The sequence below is a fragment of the Thunnus maccoyii genome, chromosome 4 (assembly GCF_910596095.1).
Source record: "Thunnus maccoyii chromosome 4, fThuMac1.1, whole genome shotgun sequence".
In the NCBI taxonomy this organism is placed as follows: Eukaryota; Metazoa; Chordata; class Actinopteri; order Scombriformes; family Scombridae; genus Thunnus; species Thunnus maccoyii.
In genome coordinates this window covers 32,598,930-32,616,032 of record NC_056536.1, presented here as the reverse complement: position 1 = coordinate 32,616,032, position 17,103 = coordinate 32,598,930, and the positions used below count along the sequence as shown (strand labels likewise).

Sequence of the window (17,103 nt, the reverse complement as noted above, 5' to 3'; positions counted from 1 at the left end):
AAGGGGTTTTTTTTTTTGTGCAAAACACATGTCGGCAAAGCGTTTTGGCACCAAAACATCAGAGTTTTAGTGCATTTTTGATGTTTATCTGACATATTATTGAATATTGAACCCTGATTTACATCTTTAATTTTCTTTAAAGATGTAAAGAAAATATTTTATCCTGACTGTTTGAAGGTGAGTTTCAGAGTCTGTATTTATCAAACCGCTAAGAGTCAAATACTGGACTTAAGTGAAAGATAAAAGTAAAAATTCTTCACTTTTACTCACAAACTTGAGAATAAAAACTATTAATAAAACTAGTTTTGAGTGTAAAATGCAGTTAAAGGACCAGTGTGTAGAATTTAGTGGCATCTAATATTAATATTCATAAGTATGTTTTAATTAGTGCATAATCAGCTGAAAATAAGAATACTCTATCATGAGCCCTAAGGTAGGGGGGTGGGGTGGATGGGGGGGTATTCAGTTGGTATTATTTATTTTTGTATTTATCCACAGACCTAAAATTAGACACATTTATAAAGAAAGACTATAAATATACTGGAATCAGTCTATAAAAAAGCAACAAGTATTCATTTTTACTTATAGAAACTTCCCTTAATCCCCTTTAGGACTTACAGTCTTCTACGATTGGTTACCTGCACGGTTCAGTACTGAGTCCACATCTTCTAAACTCAACTTTACCAGCACACTGCTGGAGAGAAGAACTCTGAACATGTGGACTCAGTATTGATCCATGCAGGTAACTAATCATAAGAAATTGTAAAGTTTATGTTCTTAATACAATACTCACGTGCCATTATGTACGTGGAAATATGCCTTGGTGGTTGTAACATTTCCTACGCTCCATATTGGCCCTGAAGATGTTCCCCACAAACGTGACTACAGTCTAAATCATTGGAGACAAAATCCATCTTTGCAAACTTTCCCGAGGTTTCGGGAACTTTTTCAGACGACAAAATAGTGGAATCAGTCTATAAAATATAGTGAAACACATCATTTACTGCACCTTTGAAGAGCGGCGCGATGTTCCAGACGTTGATGCTGCCGGCCTTCATGAACTGACCCAGAGCGATCTCCAGGAAGAAGATGGGGATTCCTCCGACGAACACGATCAGCAGGTAGGGGATCAGGAAGACGCCTGCGGGAGGAATCGGAGACACGTTTACACACCTGTGGTGTGACGTTCAAGAACACTCAGACATTTTAATAACTGAGACTTGTATAAACATGTCTGCTGATGGGAGGATGTTCGCTGGAGAAACAAATTAATGGGATTAATGCTGCATTCACATTAGAGCTGCAACAAGTAATCAATTAGTCGCCAACTATTCTGATAACTGATTAATTCCTTTGAGTCACTTTTAAGGAAAATGGTTTCAGCTTCTTAAATGTGAATATTTTCTAGTTTCTTTAGTCTCTATGACAGTAAACTGAATATTTTTGAGTTGTGGACATAACAAGACATTTGAGGACGTCATCTTGGACTTTTGGAAACACTGATAAAATTCTGACATTTTAGATTAATCTATAAAATAATCAACAGATTAATCTATAATGAAATGAATCGTTAGTTGCAGCCCTAATTCACATGTCGGCAAAATTAGAAGAGCAGGAATATCTCTACTGCTAAGCTCGTAGTCACATATTTAAAATTAACTACTGTTACTAGGTGAAACCAGATACAAATAAACACATTATAGCTCGTTTTAAAGTAGCTGAATCAGTTGTAAAAGAAATAACTGTCTGTGATGGCGGTTTGTTGATACTTCTGTGCTTCGTCCTGCCAGCTGGGAGACATCATCGCTGTCAGAAATATCCAACAACTCTGAATTACGACTCTGAGGATGAACAGTTTTCCTACTTGGCTGCTTGTAAGAACAACATGACCTGAACTCGGCGTTAGAAAAATGACGACAGTAAAATGTCTCCAGTGTGGATGTTTGCAGCTGAACAGGTTGTTCAAGTCGACTTACAGAAGGAACAACTCTCAACAGATCAAATCTGCATTAACTGATGATGATGATGATGAACACAGCACTGACTCATCATTATCTTTAAGTTGATATGTTGAACTTGTTAGTTGCTTATTTCCACATCCAGCAGTTACGGAGCAACATTATCATTCATGTGGAGTCGTGTTTCTGTCCATTATTCACTCTCTTTTAGCTGTTTTTGCTCTCTACCAACTCCTGAGGGAAATATCTGGCTCTTTAGCTACTAAACGCTCCACTATGTTCAGCAGTTAGTCTACAGCTAACTGTCTCTGTTTGGTGCTGAGCAGGTAGTGTTCAGCGGCTTTTTACAGCTTTTTTATCTGAAAATGACGCTATGAGACGCTGAGAATGAACCAGAACGGTAAAGTTGCAGCCGGACAGATAAACGATGAGCTGAAACTCACTATAAAGCTCCGTAAACAACCTCAACAGCTTCTGTGTCCACTGAAAATATTGTCATCATGATGAATACATCAGTCACAGCTGATGATCGCTTGAAGCAAAACAACCGTCCTGCCAAACAGAAAACAGCTGACATGAAGAAGAATGAAGAGAAATAAACAGGACGTTCAGTCTGATTATCAGACTATAAAAAATCTAATCTCAGATGTCTTTGAATGCAACAACAAGGAGACTTTTCAACACAATTAAACAGAAAACCACCTGAACTGTATCTGCAGAAAGTTTCACATCTCTGCAGGTTGATCTTCATAGAAATCAAGTGCTGCTTTTATGTTATGCATTTAAATTGTTATAATTGCATTTTTATTGTATTTTATCATATTTATTTGAACTCATTTGCTTTTTCTTATTTATTATTACAAATTATTCTTTATAGCAGCTGGCTTCTACATTATTTCTGCAATGCTTTGATATATCCAAATCAAAAGAGAATTAAGAATAACAAAGAAATAAAGTGTAACTAGTTGCAGTCTGAAGAAAAGTAATCAATTTGGGAAACAATCAGCAGGAAAGTGAAGTAAAACATTTAAATGGTGGCTTGGTCCTTTAACGCTGCCTGTCTTTAATAAGTCAGACTGACTCTGGTTGTAATTTAGGTCTCATGTTTATTTCAGCAGCATCACGATGGGAGCTTTATGTAACCGAACAGGAAGGAAGTGAAGCTTCATCCCGCCGTCCGTCTCATCCTTTATCTCTCCATCAAACTCTCTCTGTCTGTCTCTGAATGAACGAATGAAGGATGAAGAAAAGTCTCATTTCACTTCCTGTGTTCATATTCAGTCCTGACTGAACTGAGTCAAAACACGAATCAATGAATGAATGAAGGAAAGAAGACGTTCTTTATTTCTGTCCCTTTCTGTCTCTGAGTCAAACGTTTGGAAAATGAATGAAGAGGAAGTGAGAGAATTTGACTGAAAATGTGGAAATGCTCCTTAAATATTGTTTAGTTTATTTTCACTGGTTGTAAATGTGGGAATCGTTCTGGATTATACAGACACGATGAGCTGAACGAGCTGTCAGCAGGTGAGAAATCTGACACCAAATCCACAAACAATTATTTAATTATTAGACATATGTGCACCAAACAGAAGCAGGTCATGAGCCACCATACATAAAAACATCCTGATGGTGTCCATGAATCAAGTTACATGTTATTATTAAGAGAAGATAACACTGACATTAGAGGACATCAGACTTTAATCAGAGTTTCAGAGCTGCAATGATTAGTTGATTAGTTGCCAACTATTAAATTCATTATTTTCTCATTTTTTAAGAAATGAATGTCAAAATTATCTAAATCCAGCCTCTCAAAAGTGAATATTTTCTGGTTTCTTTAGTCCTCTATGACAATAAACTGAATATCTTTGGGTTGTGGACTTTTGAAGACATGATCTTGGGTTTTGGGAAACAGTGATTTGACGTTTTTCACAATTTTCTGACATTTTATAGACCAAACAACTAATCAAGTAGAACAACAGCCAGGTAAATAATGCTTTAGAGACAATACTGTACTATACTACTACTAAACTGTAGGCTGATGAGCTCTCAGAAACCATCACCAGCATGAAGAGGGGAAAGGCTGCTGGTCCAGACGAGCTTCCAATAGAGATTTATAAACAATTTAAAGATAAGCTGATAGAACCACTCTTGGATGTGCTGTTGGAGTCATACAAAAGGGAAGTCCTGCCACCACCTCTCAAAGGGGAACTAATCACTCTGCTGCTGAAACCAGGAAAGGCTTCAACTGGCTGTGAATCATATAGACCTAACTCACTGCTCAGCACACGCAGCAGAATCTTATGCAAGACTCTGGCGAGACGTCTGGCGAGACCTCGTGAAGAGTTACCGCCGGACAAGATGAAATGTGATCAAAACGGCTTAATCCAGGGGAGGCAGGCTTTTCATAATGTTAGAAGGGTACTTAATATCCACTGCTGTCCCTAGACGCAGAGAAGGCTTTCGACCAGTGTTGGAGAGGTTTGGAACAGCTGAAGGCTTCCTCAGATGGATTAGGACGAAATATAAGAACCCAACAGCCGAGGTAGTGACAAATAATATTACTTCTACACCCTTCTCACTGTACAGATCTACACGTCAAGGTTACCCCCGTCCGCCCATTGCTATTTGCGTTAGCAGTCATTTGCTACGGCTATTAGAGGCTCTCCATCTATATCAGGCATCTCAGTAGGTGAGTCAGAACATCGGATATCACTTTACGCTGACGATGTCGTCCTTTTTATTGATCAAACGTTGAGTATTTGGTGCCATCCCGGTTAGACTTAATTAAGAGTTTTGGGGAATTTTGAGGCTACAAAACATATATATGAATAAATCATCATGTCTAAATGAACAAGAAAGGCAGCAACCTACACTTTCAGCAGAGGTTCTTGACGCAGTTAGCCAGATAACAAAGATGAAAATTGTTTGCCAAAGGTGTGCCTCCTGGGTATTTATCCAAGTGATTTTATTACTAAGAAGAGTGACTGACTACTAATAGACTGATAGACTTGTGTCTCTTACAAGCTAAGAGAGCAAAAGCATGTGAACAAACCAAGTATGAATCAATATATTCTAAGGATCTATCATGATGTGTTGCTCTGGAAAAACTAAGATACATTACGAAAGGAAAGCTGGGGGCTTCATGGAGTTTTTGAAACAAGATGTTGCTAATGATCAATAAAACCAAAGACTGGGATGGGGGAGGGCAACTGGGATAGTATCATAAAGTGGAGTGACCCATGTGACCTTCAATATGTCTGTGAAATGACTGACAGCTTATGTAAATAAGGAAACTGGAATGTAATGAATGAATCATCTTCCTCTTATTCCCTTCCCTCTGAACTGGTGGCGAGAGACATGAATGAACAATTAGGGAAGCTCTCTCTCTCTCTCTCTCTCTCTCTCTCTCTCTCTCTCTCTCTCTCTCTCTCTCTCTCTCTCTCTCTCTCTCTCTCTCTCTCTCTCTCTCTCTCTCTCTCTCTCTCTCTCTCTCTCTCTCTCTCTCTCTCTCTCTCTCTCTCTCTGTCTCTCTCTCTCTCTCTCTCTGTCTCTGTGTTGATGGTATTTTAATTGGTGTGATGGAGGCGTCCTCATACACACACACACACACACCACAGGGGGTAACTGGGTCACAGTGCCACTGCAAACTGGTATGAATGGAATCAAACTGGAATGATACTGGGAGAGAGAGGAGAGAGAGAGAGAGGACAGGAGAGGGAGGAGGATGGGGATGAGGAGGAGGAGGAGGAGGAGGAGGGTGCTGATGCATGCCAGGAGTTACATAACAGCGGCTGCCATTACACACTGAGCTTTTATACGAAGAGAGAGAAAGAGAGACTCCGTCCATTAAGATCACCGTTATGTTCAGTACACCTGATAACTCAGGAGGCTTTTAGCTTCGTCCTGCTGAAAGTCCACGTCTATTACAGACCAGATCCTGTAAATCCCCTGTGGTTAAAATGCCGTCCAGAGCCAGAGTTCAACTTCCTCCTGTGATGTTCATCCTGTCTGAACGGAGCTTTAATTGGAACTTATTGATAAACTGATGAGTAACTTATGATAAACGTCTCTGTTCTGCATTCGGGGTCGACCCTCATCTGCATAATCACTCAGGCTACAGCAACAGGGTGACGTGGCTGACACGTATCGGGCCAAAACAAAGAAAAAAAAACACATGCTGGAAACATTAAAAATGGATGACCACGAGGAAAGACAAACGTCCACACAGGACGAGGAAATTGTGGCAAAGAGAGGTCGTACGACACTTCTGATTTGGTTCAGATTTCTAAAGCTGGATGAAGAGCAGATGGATGTTTGTTGTAAAAGATGCAGGCGACCTGTGACAACAAAGAAACACAACCAACCTGTTTCACTCCCACTGAGTATACAGGAAACCAAAGTCTTTGGTCATAAACTGCTAGCACTAGCATTAGCATTCAAGCACGCAAACAAGACTCTTGTGGTAGTTTGACTGTCAAACTCCAGCAGCAGATGCTCATGTCCGCCTGTTCAGCCATTATCCCGTCTGATAAGAGCTCAAGTTCTCTACAGGTATAATGGTTATTATGTTTAAACCAAAAACACCACTGTAAATAAATGTATTTAAGATTCAATCCTAAACTTCTTCAGTGGTATTAAATGCATCTTGTGATCGTTATCGATATCAATCAATATGAAAAGAAATATTTATTTTATTTGACAATATTTTTGGCCGTATCACCCTGACTTGCTGTTAAATAACATTATCTAAAAACCTCCTTCCACAGCCTGGTTTTAAGAGCATAAAACCTCTTTTTTTAGATTTATTTGTTTTGACAAAAAAAAGAAAATGAAGTGACTGAGCCAGCCAATCAGCATCCAGTATTCAGTGAGACAGAAACACCTCAGGATGGAGCGAGGCGACTTAAGAAGCAGCTCGTGTAGCGGCAGCTGATGATGTATGAGACACACACACACACACACACACCATCACTGATGACGCAGATTAAAGCTACGCAGGTTAGCGTTAGCATGCTGCTGTGATACACACACTGCCAACAAAACAATACTTTAGCATGAAAACATACGACGAGCTGATGGTGACTCACAACTGCAGAGAGAAAGAGAGAGAAGAGGGGTGGAGGGGGAGGAGATGTGTGTGTGTGAAGGGGGGGGCATGTCAGCAGCTCAATAAAAATCCCCTTCACACACACACACACACACACATGCTCGCAGACACACACGCAGCCTCAGAGCTAAGTGGTGTAATGCCGTTAGCTCATCAGTAACTCAGTGTTGATGGGATTACAGAGTACTCTGGCCTCGTCACAGTCGGCTGCACACACACTCCGACTGAAACACACACCAACTGTTAACTCAACACACCAGCAGCTCCATCATGTCTCATTCAAACACATAAAACTAAAGGGTAGCAGGAATAAACACCATGTTACGTAACATAATAGAACAGTTTTATACTTAGAATTTGTTATTCATAAATTGTACATTCGCTATTTGTCATTTTATACTGTATATTTATATTTAATAGTGTATAAATTTAGTGTTTTTCTGTTTTTATTTGTGTATCTGTGTTTGACCTGACACCTGATTGGGGGATGCAGCTGTGATTTCGGTGTCAGAGATGTAAGAGAGGTGTGTTAAACCAGCAGTCAGGTGTCCATATGAGCAGTGAAAGAGGTTTTCTTCGCTGTAATCATTCCTCCTGTTCATACTGGATATTAAAAGATCCTTCAAATGTGCTTTAAATGTTAGTGATGGAGGATAAAATCCACAGTGTGTCCACATTTAAAAGTCTCTGTGAAGCTTCTATTCAGCTTCAGCAGTCTGAGTTAGTCATATCAAGTGGATATCTGACACATTTACAGTCTCTTTAGCATCAAATTCCCTCTTTGTGTTTCCTCGGACAGTGTTTCCCTGTTGAGCTGCAGGTGGAAGTATAGTAACAAAAGGAGGAACTTTGGCACTAAAAAGACTGTAACGTTGAAAGATATCTACTTGATTTGACTCATTTGGACGCTGAAGCTTCATATTAGCTTCAGATAAACTTTTAAATACATTAACTGTGGATTTTGTCCTCCATCACTTCCATTGTAAGGTCATTATGAAGGGATTTTCTAATGGTCAGTATGAACAGGAGGAATGATTACAGCAAGAAAAACAGCTTTAATGTTCATTTGGGCTCCTGACTGTTGGTTTAAGACAGACTTGAAAAACTGTCCTTGTTGTTTTCTTCTCCATTCCACTACATGAAAAACTGGTGATTTTCTATATTTTCCCTCTTGTCAACAAATCTCATGTTTGGATCCAAACCAACAATGAACTGATCTACTAACAATCAAAGCCTGATATATCTTATTCCTCCGTGCCGTAGACCTCCGTTGTTGTCCAAAAACTATTACTGGATCGGCGACCGCAGAAGGTGAAACCATAATGGCCTGATCTGTTTGGTGTCACACGTGGTTTGTTCAGAGTTGAAAGTGAGACAGAGAAACAGAAATAGAGTCGCGGCTGCAGTTAGCGCGCTAAGCTGCAGCGCTACAGTTAGCTAGCTAAGCTGGCTAATCCGGGGTAAGTCACTGGGCTAAGTACTGACAGGCGGAGGGACTGATAACAGGGCTAATGACACAGCAGGAGCATCGTCATCATCACCACCACCATCATCATCATCATCAGTTTTTTACTGCACACACTGATGCTTCAGGTGTGTTAACCAGGTGATTATATTGACGTCTTCAGCACGTGTCGTTCAAAATAATCAGCACTTCCAACACGAGACAAAATAACAGTAATACTACTGATAAAAATGATAATAACTATATATATATCCTGACCAGGTGTTTCTGGCCCTGATCCCAACCCATTAATAATGATTATCTGCTGATAACGAATCTTTATGATACTTTTACTATTTACAGCAGCAGAAGATAATAATGTTGATAAAATATGTATCTGACACATAAAGATAACAGCTGTCTGACTTTGGCTCACATTTCTCACAAAGCCACTTGATCCAAATAAAAGTGATTGTCTTCAATTATTGATCTGATCTGAATGAAAACAACTCCTGAGACTGACACGAAGCCAGAACGAAGACGTCTCATTCTGTCTAAACTACGGAAACAGTCTGATTGTACAGTAGTGGTACAGAGTTGACCTACTTCCCTCACTAATGACCTTTGGTCCAGTAAAGGCACAGAAACAGACAAGTTTCATTTTGTCATCAAGTTACTCACAGAATGAATTAGTGACAGTTGATATGAGCCGCTGTCCGACATGTTTGTTGTTTTAACCACTGATTTTCACTCTCATGTTGATGTTGTTGTCTCTATTATATTTTCAAACATGAAAATTAGATTTAGCGTTGTTTCTGAGACACATGAAGTGTAAATGGGGTATTTGTAGGTGCATTATATGAACAATAATTATTATTTTTCTCATTTGATTTATTGATAAGTTGTTTTTAATTTGGACTGCTGACATTTGAAGCTGTTCAGCAGCTGAATCTCTGATCTGAAAGCACACCGTAATGATAAATGTAAATCATATTTTACGTTTTAGTCTTGACACCTTTATGTTATTTGTTATGTTTTTCTCCTTTTCTTTCAAAAATACCCTTTATGTCAACTGTTTTTTGTTTCATTTTTTTGTTGGTCGGCCAATAAACTTTTAATTTGAACTTCTTAGAAAAATAAGTTCACAATCCAAGGTGACATATTCAGATGTTTTGTTTTGTCCGATTAACAGCCTCAAACTCAAAAGATATTCAGTTTATAATTATATAAAAGAAAATAGCAGAAAATCTTCACATTTGAGAAGCTAATTTTTGTCTTTTTTTACCAAATAAATTGCTAAAACGATTGATAAATCAACATAATTCCAGCAGCTCTTCATAACACGGCCTCTTTCATGAGTGACAAAGCCGTCAAACATCCAGCTAACCAGCTATCAGTCACTGAAACTAAAGGAAATTTTTAAAAAGCAGACGACTAAAACATCATTTTTCCAGCTCTCTGTCAGTCCGTCTGCCAAAAACCTCAGTGACCTGAGCCAAAGACTTTCTGCCAAATGCTAACTTAGCTTAGCTAAGTTTATCTCCCTCTGGCAGGCTGCTGCAGCTCGACTGGCCCACATACGCACCTGTATAGAAAAAAGGATTATCTCACCTGTACCAAACATGACTCAGCACCTAACTGCCGGGTTCAATGAACTCAAGCTGGAGGTTTCCAAACTCTGAACCACGTTGTGGTTTACCATTATTATTCGTTTATCAAATGCAAAATTCAAATCAAGCTCTACAAAGATAAGAATGGGGAGTCACAACACATAATGGTAACATGTCAAACTGTGTACAATGTGATGAAAACTTTCAACCAAAGGCAGGATAGTCAAACTTCTCACCTGGAACACACTTATTATTATGTGTATATAGATATTATGTTTGTATCTGCACCAGACTCTGCTCAGAAAAGAATGGGGAGTGATGATAATGTGGAAATAGACGTTATACCAGCACTCGAAGGCCGAACGATTCGGGGAAAATATCTGTGATTTAAATTATGATTATTTTCAACAAATTCAGCAGTAATGTAGGACTGTAATTGTCGGTCTACATAATTTTGAACAGAATCATAAATGTATCTTGTTTCACCTTGAATACAAACAGATTAAGTCATAGAGCTGCTTGTTGTTGAAGTCCTGCAGAGTTCAAAGCCGTCAGAGAAACTCTGCTTCTTGGAAAATTTAACACTTTGACCTTTATTACAATATTACATTACTGGCAGTGGTGGAAGAAGTATTCAGATCCTTTAGTTAAGCTGCTGCTGAATCAGACTTTCAACACAAACCACTGATATCAATCTGTAGGAGACTGAGCTGAACTCAAGGACCTCTTCCAGGAACACTGGAGCCCCCCAAGGACCCATGGAAAACCTGAAAACCCTTCAAAGATGACTGGAAACACTTCTAGAACCACTGTATCATTGTCCATCCTCTGGAAAATCCTCATGGACATCTGATACATCTTCTAGGACCCCTGAAACACTTCAACGACCTTTGGAAGCTCTTCAAGGGTCACGGAAACCTATCCAAGGCCCTATTGAACCTCCGCTACCTCTGAAGCCCCTTCAATAACCCTTGGAAGCTCCCAAGGATCACTAGAACTTCTCAGTGATCTAATTAGGGGTTCCAGGATCCATTGAAGTCTAAAAGGGCTCTTAAAAACTCTTCAAGGATCCCCGTAATATTGTCAAAGAGCGCTAGAATATTTTCAAGGATGCATAAGAACTCCTTAAGGACACGTGGAAGCTCTTCTAGAGCACTGATACTGTGTCAAGGAACACTAGAACCTCCTAAGTGACCTCTGGAACATCCTCAAAGACTCTCAAAATATTTAAACTCAATTAACCACAGCAACAGAAAATTCTGGTATCTGATTGGCAGGCAGATGGACCAGGTTCCTCTGTTCATCTCCCTCCACTGGCTCCTGCTGCCAGCTTACATTAAGTTCAAAGCTTTGACGTTCGCCTTCAAGGCAACAAATAGAAAGACACTCTCCTACACTGAGTCACTTATCAGGTCCACATGTCCCCTCCCTGTCTGCAAATGAACAATGTCTGGTATTACCATCACCTCCTGGTACGAAATCACTATCCAGACTCTTTGGTCTGGTTTGTAGTTCCGCGATGGTGGAATGAACTACCAGCTCCATACGGTCTGATGACTCCCCTGGTGCATTCAAGAAACGCCTGAAAGCTCAGCTCTTCCTTGAACACCTCAGCACTGTTGATTGTTGCACTTCTTTCTTGTTTATAGTATTTCTTCTGCACTTGTCTACTTCCAGTCGTTTCTTACTTTACTTCTGTCTAGTGCTCTCTCTCATTGCGCTTGTACCTGTTCTCTAACGTTTCATTGTCTTGCCTTGCTTGTAAGTCGCTGCCAAATGACGAAATGATAAGAAAAGTACCCTTGGAAACTCTTCGAGGACCACTGTATCCTCTTCTATCCCCTAGAAATCCTCAAGGAAATATGGAATATCTTCTAGGATCTCTGAAACCCTTTAAAAAGGACCTTTGGAAACTCTACAAGGGTCACTGGAACCTAGTCAGGGACCTATTGAACCTCATCTACCACTGAAACCCCCTCAGTAACCTCTGGAAGTTCTTCAAGGCCCTGTTGAAAATCCTCAAGAATTCCTGGAATATTTTAAAAGGACCAATAAGCACCCCTAAAGGACCCCTGCAACCTCCTCTCGGACACTGATACCTTTCTAAGTGATGACTAAAACTCCTAAGTGACCTCTGAGCATTAACAAGGACCTCTCAGACCCCCAAAATATTCAGACCCTAAACTAAATTAACCCCCGGCAACAGGACATCCTGGTTTCTGATTGGCTGGCAGGTGGACCGGGGTCCGTGGGACATCCTCAGGGGAAGAAGAAGGAGGAGGAGGAGGAGGAGGAGGAGGAGGAGGAGGAGGAGGAGGAGGAGCAGTGAGGTCTGTCAACAGGATTAAAAGATTACAGGCCACTCCTGTTAATCTCTCATCCACGTGGTGCGAGGGATGATGATGTCACACTTGGCAGCCAGTCGCAGAAATCACACACACACAAACACACACTAACTATCAGTCCCCAACAATAGCTCTGACTAATGGCCACCCTAGCCCTGACCTTTAACCCCTGACCCTGAGCAGCAGTTCATTGCCATGGAGACATGCAGCACAAAGCACATGGAACAGCTGAAGGGAAATTGAGGAGAAAATGGTTTTTGATTGGCCGTCTGATGAAAATCATGTGTTTAACTCAGGTAACCATAGCAACAGGACGGATACTTCAGGCTCTTTTAGCAGTTAACTGACAGGTCGTATTGATTAGTGGCTCGAATTTGTGGTTATGAAAAGGGTGTCAAATTTAATCTCCTCCACCCTCTAAATGCGCAAATATAAAGTAATTCAGTATATAATTTTCTACAGAGCTCCCATTAGAGAATTATGCTCACCAATGCTGGCATGGTTGGGGAAGCAGATGTTCTGTATTACATCTTTTGTCAGAGAGGTTCAAATTATTTGGACCACGTTAGTATCGGGTATTAATGATATCTTATGTGCCAATTTTCCAGTTTTTTCCAGTCCTGTGGTTTGTCTGCTGGGCCAGAAATTTGAAACATTACGCTCATTTCCTACAAACCATCTTTTCACGCTGGGATGTGTCTCAGCAAAAAGAATAATCCTGATGAACTGGAAAAAGAGTAAACCATCCTGCTTTCCAGTAAGTGATTAGTTGGAGGACGATCTTGATCTGTTAAACATGGAGAGAACAGCTGTTGTTCTCAAAAAACTCTTTGAAATAAAAGACCTGGACGACCACTGGGTGAACTGTCAGGTCAGGAAACTCACAGAAACACAACATGTAACTTAACTTTTATGTTAAAAGGACACAATCTGCACATTTCCAGCTGGAAGATCTTATTTATCTTATACTGGCCCTTTATGCAGCCCCACAGTTCAGGCTCCTGTCTCTTTAAGGTGGACAAGGTGAACAACACATGGAAAAACCTTAGCAACCACCTTAGCAACCGAGACTACGGAAACGGACGGCTGTTTATGAGCGTGTATGACGAGTCAACATCAGCTCGTCAGCAATGTAGAAAAACAACCATCGCAAATGAAGCGTTCAGAGCAGGATGAAGCCCTGACTTTTGACTTTCAGGCAGCATTTTATACAAATGTTCAACCATGTTTAACATCCGACAGCAGACCAGGAAATAAATAACAGAATACCACAAAAAGCACAATATGTATAACAACCCTAATTGTGTCCTTATTTGTTTGTTTGTAATATTTTGTCTTGTAATTAAATAAAATCTTAATAGGAAAATAATAAATATCACGTGTAACAAAGTATCCAAACACTCAGCTCACATGTTAGTGAGTCATGTGGCTCCGAAGTGGTGAATTAAGTTTCATAATGTGCACCAATAATTACACTATTGATTGTCAGTTATTGATGTTTTGGATGTCTTCACACAGACCAAACATACAGGCTAATGAAGTATCAACATAACTATACAGAACCACAGTGAGGGGTGAGGGGGTTTATGGATTTAATTTGCCGGCGCGGTCCGATGGCGATGAACTAAACGACGCATTTTGGCAAAAGGTGAAGCAGGTTGACCTTTTTGTGTGCAGGTGTCTGCTGTGGATCAGAACCTCTGCAGTGAACCTGCAGCTGTCTGACTGATATGAATGAACAAGCTGTTTGTGACGCAGCTCTGAAACCAGTCTGCACACGGCCCAACAGTCATGTGACAGACACACACACACACACACACACACACACGCACACAGAGTTTTGAATGTGAGTCTTCATGCAGATCCGTCAGACTGTGTGTCATTATGTTATCATGTCAATAAAACTCTCTCAACTGGAGAGAAAGAAGATAACACACACACACACACAAACACACACATACACACACACACAAACACATGACCTGTACTTCTATACTTATGAGGACCTTTAGTGACTTGACACATAATACAACTTAACTCAACCCTCAACAGCACTTTGAAGACAAAATGTTCTCAGTTGTAAAGGTCTAAAACTCAAAACTGAACCTCACAAAGATAGGAGTACGAGAACACACACACACACACACACACACACACACACACACAGAGTGTATTATAGCGTGGTTGCCCAAGGACATCACTGATCTCTGAAAGATGAACACTGAGCTGCAGGTCACTTTATAATCAGTGAAGCAGAGAACGAGCTTCTCTCTCTCTCTGAGTGTGTGTGTGTGTGTGTGTGTGTGTGTGTGTGTGTGTGTGTTATGGCCTGTCCTTGGTGGGGTGACTGTAACACACACACACACACACACACACACACACACACACACACACACACACTCTGCAGGATAATAAATCAGAGAGACTGTGTGGAGAGGAGGGGAGGGAGGATGAGGATGGACCGGGACATGAGACGAAAAAGAAGAAGAAGAAAGGAAAGACAAAAAGAAAACGACATGATAAAAGGAGACAGACAGACGGGAAAAAAAGGAGAATAGGAAGTAAATAAATAAAACAGACTGTCTGATGAGGAAACTGAAATGAAGAATGAAAGTAAAGACGGACGGATGTTGCAGCAGAGGAATGAACACCGAGTGTGTCGTGAGAGCTGCTGCAGGTGAGCAGGTAGATAAGCAGCAGCAGGTCGACTCCATAAATCTCTCCATAAAAGGAAATTATTAAACCACCACATCACACTATGACCATCAGCCTCCATCAGTCTACACGGACGAGTCTCTCTGGAAACAAACTACCAGATGAGCTGAGATCAGTCACTACTGTTTCCTCATTCTCTGTTTTCTCAGGTTCATGATCGGCCAGTTTCTTACCTGAGTGTGTGGCTGGACAACTGTTCAACGTTTGTGTGTGTGTGTGTTTGCTTTAAACGATTTTATCACGTTGATCGATTACTTTCATACTGACGTTAAGCACTTTGAGCCACCATTGTGTGTGAAAAGTGCCATATAATTAATATTGACTTGACTTAACTAGAGGTCAAAGGTCACGAGTCCTGATTAAACTGTTTCTATCTGCAAGTCGAGACACCAGAAATCAGCCTGCCTGCTGATGTCGAGAGCCGAGAATCAGCTGGTGTGTTCAAGGACGCTCTGACAGCTGAGCTTTAGAGTCAGCTGATGCAAAACAATACGTTGATTAATTAAAAAGGCCCGACGGATACATCAGCACGGCCAAAATTATCTGAGAATTTAATCTTATGGATGATGTATCAGTGTAAGATAAAGATAAGAAGGATAAAGTTGTAATTTTATGAGATATATTAATATTGTGTGTTAGTGAACAGATGAGAGCCGTCTGTCAGCTCTTACATGTCAAACATTGATGACCTGAAGATCCAGATTTCACCAAAAAAGATTCAATACTTTATTGCCATATCAACATAATTGATTGGAATTAGTCTCACTTGTGAGCTCACTTAAACAAAAACAGAAAAACACAGTATAAAACAGAGAGGTAATATCAAGCCCATAAACTAATCATAAAAGCATAAAACAATAATAATAAAATCTAACACATAAGAACACCGTAGATAAAACACTTTCACCTACAGGGAAACCAGCAACAACATCAAATGACCCACTGGATAAAGTGCGTCGAGTGCATTAAAAACATTTGCCCTATTGCACAATTATTTAAACCTGCCGAGTGGCCTGCTGTGCTATGTTTGGAGTGTGAGGGAGCCGCGCAGCCTCAGGATATGCGCTAGCAGCGGATCTTGTTATCAGATAAACTGAAACCAGTTATATGATGCTTGACGTGTTTTTGAAGCAGCAGCTGGAGTTCAGCTTGACATCAGAAAGTGATTAAAGCTCAGTGAGCCAGAATCTATCTGTGCTTATAGTCTGCTGTGCATCATGATATTATTCTGCTGATATCGTGGTTTCCCCTCATTCAGACCGACATTATCTGACTGACAGACGTCTCTGGATGAGAAACAGTTTATCAGAGAAGTTACAGAGACAAGACAAACATTTAAACAAACCAACCGCTCGTCCTCACGAAGACTCTTCTCATAGAAAACTGAAAAACACTTGTGACCAGACAGAAATCTCACATTTGTGCGACTTAATGTCCACACAACTGTTAACTTCTACATCTCTGCAGTGTGTCTGGAAACACACTACAGTCCAAACACACCCAAGTTCAAATATCTGCAGGCTGCAGCAGCATAAAACATAAAATATGCACATGTAATGAAATCCAATTATGACGTTTTTCTCTTAATATCACAACTTAAATCTCTCATTTTTTCCTAACAGTGGTCCTAATAATCCATTGCAGTATAAAGCAACATTTGGACGAGATTTATTCATCTTTATTTATCTTTATTAATCTTTATTAATCTGGGGTAATGGCCGGATTAATCTGGTTGAGGGTTCCCCCCGTTCCTCCTCTTCTCTCTGTGATGTTTACAGTAATGCTGCCTCTGGTTTGCTGTGTGGTCATTTGATTAAACACAAGTTCATTTATGACGTTGCACCAGCGAGCACAGTATCACCTGGAATAATAAAAGCTTTTAAGATCTTCTACAACAGTAAAATGAGGTAATAAAGCTGCAGAT

General features: G+C 40.2%; 1 protein-coding gene across 6 annotated transcripts in view; it reads right to left on the bottom strand.

The window, feature by feature from the left end:
- Window positions 1-17,103, bottom strand: part of slc6a8 (solute carrier family 6 member 8) — a 54,894-nt gene that overhangs the window by 22,670 nt on the left and 15,121 nt on the right. For all 6 annotated transcript variants that reach the window (XM_042407887.1, XM_042407881.1, XM_042407883.1 and 3 more), the window contains one exon: window positions 1,010-1,141. In XM_042407887.1, the coding sequence (XP_042263821.1) occupies window positions 1,010-1,141 (132 nt within the window). The remainder of the gene's footprint in view (window positions 1-1,009; window positions 1,142-17,103) is intronic.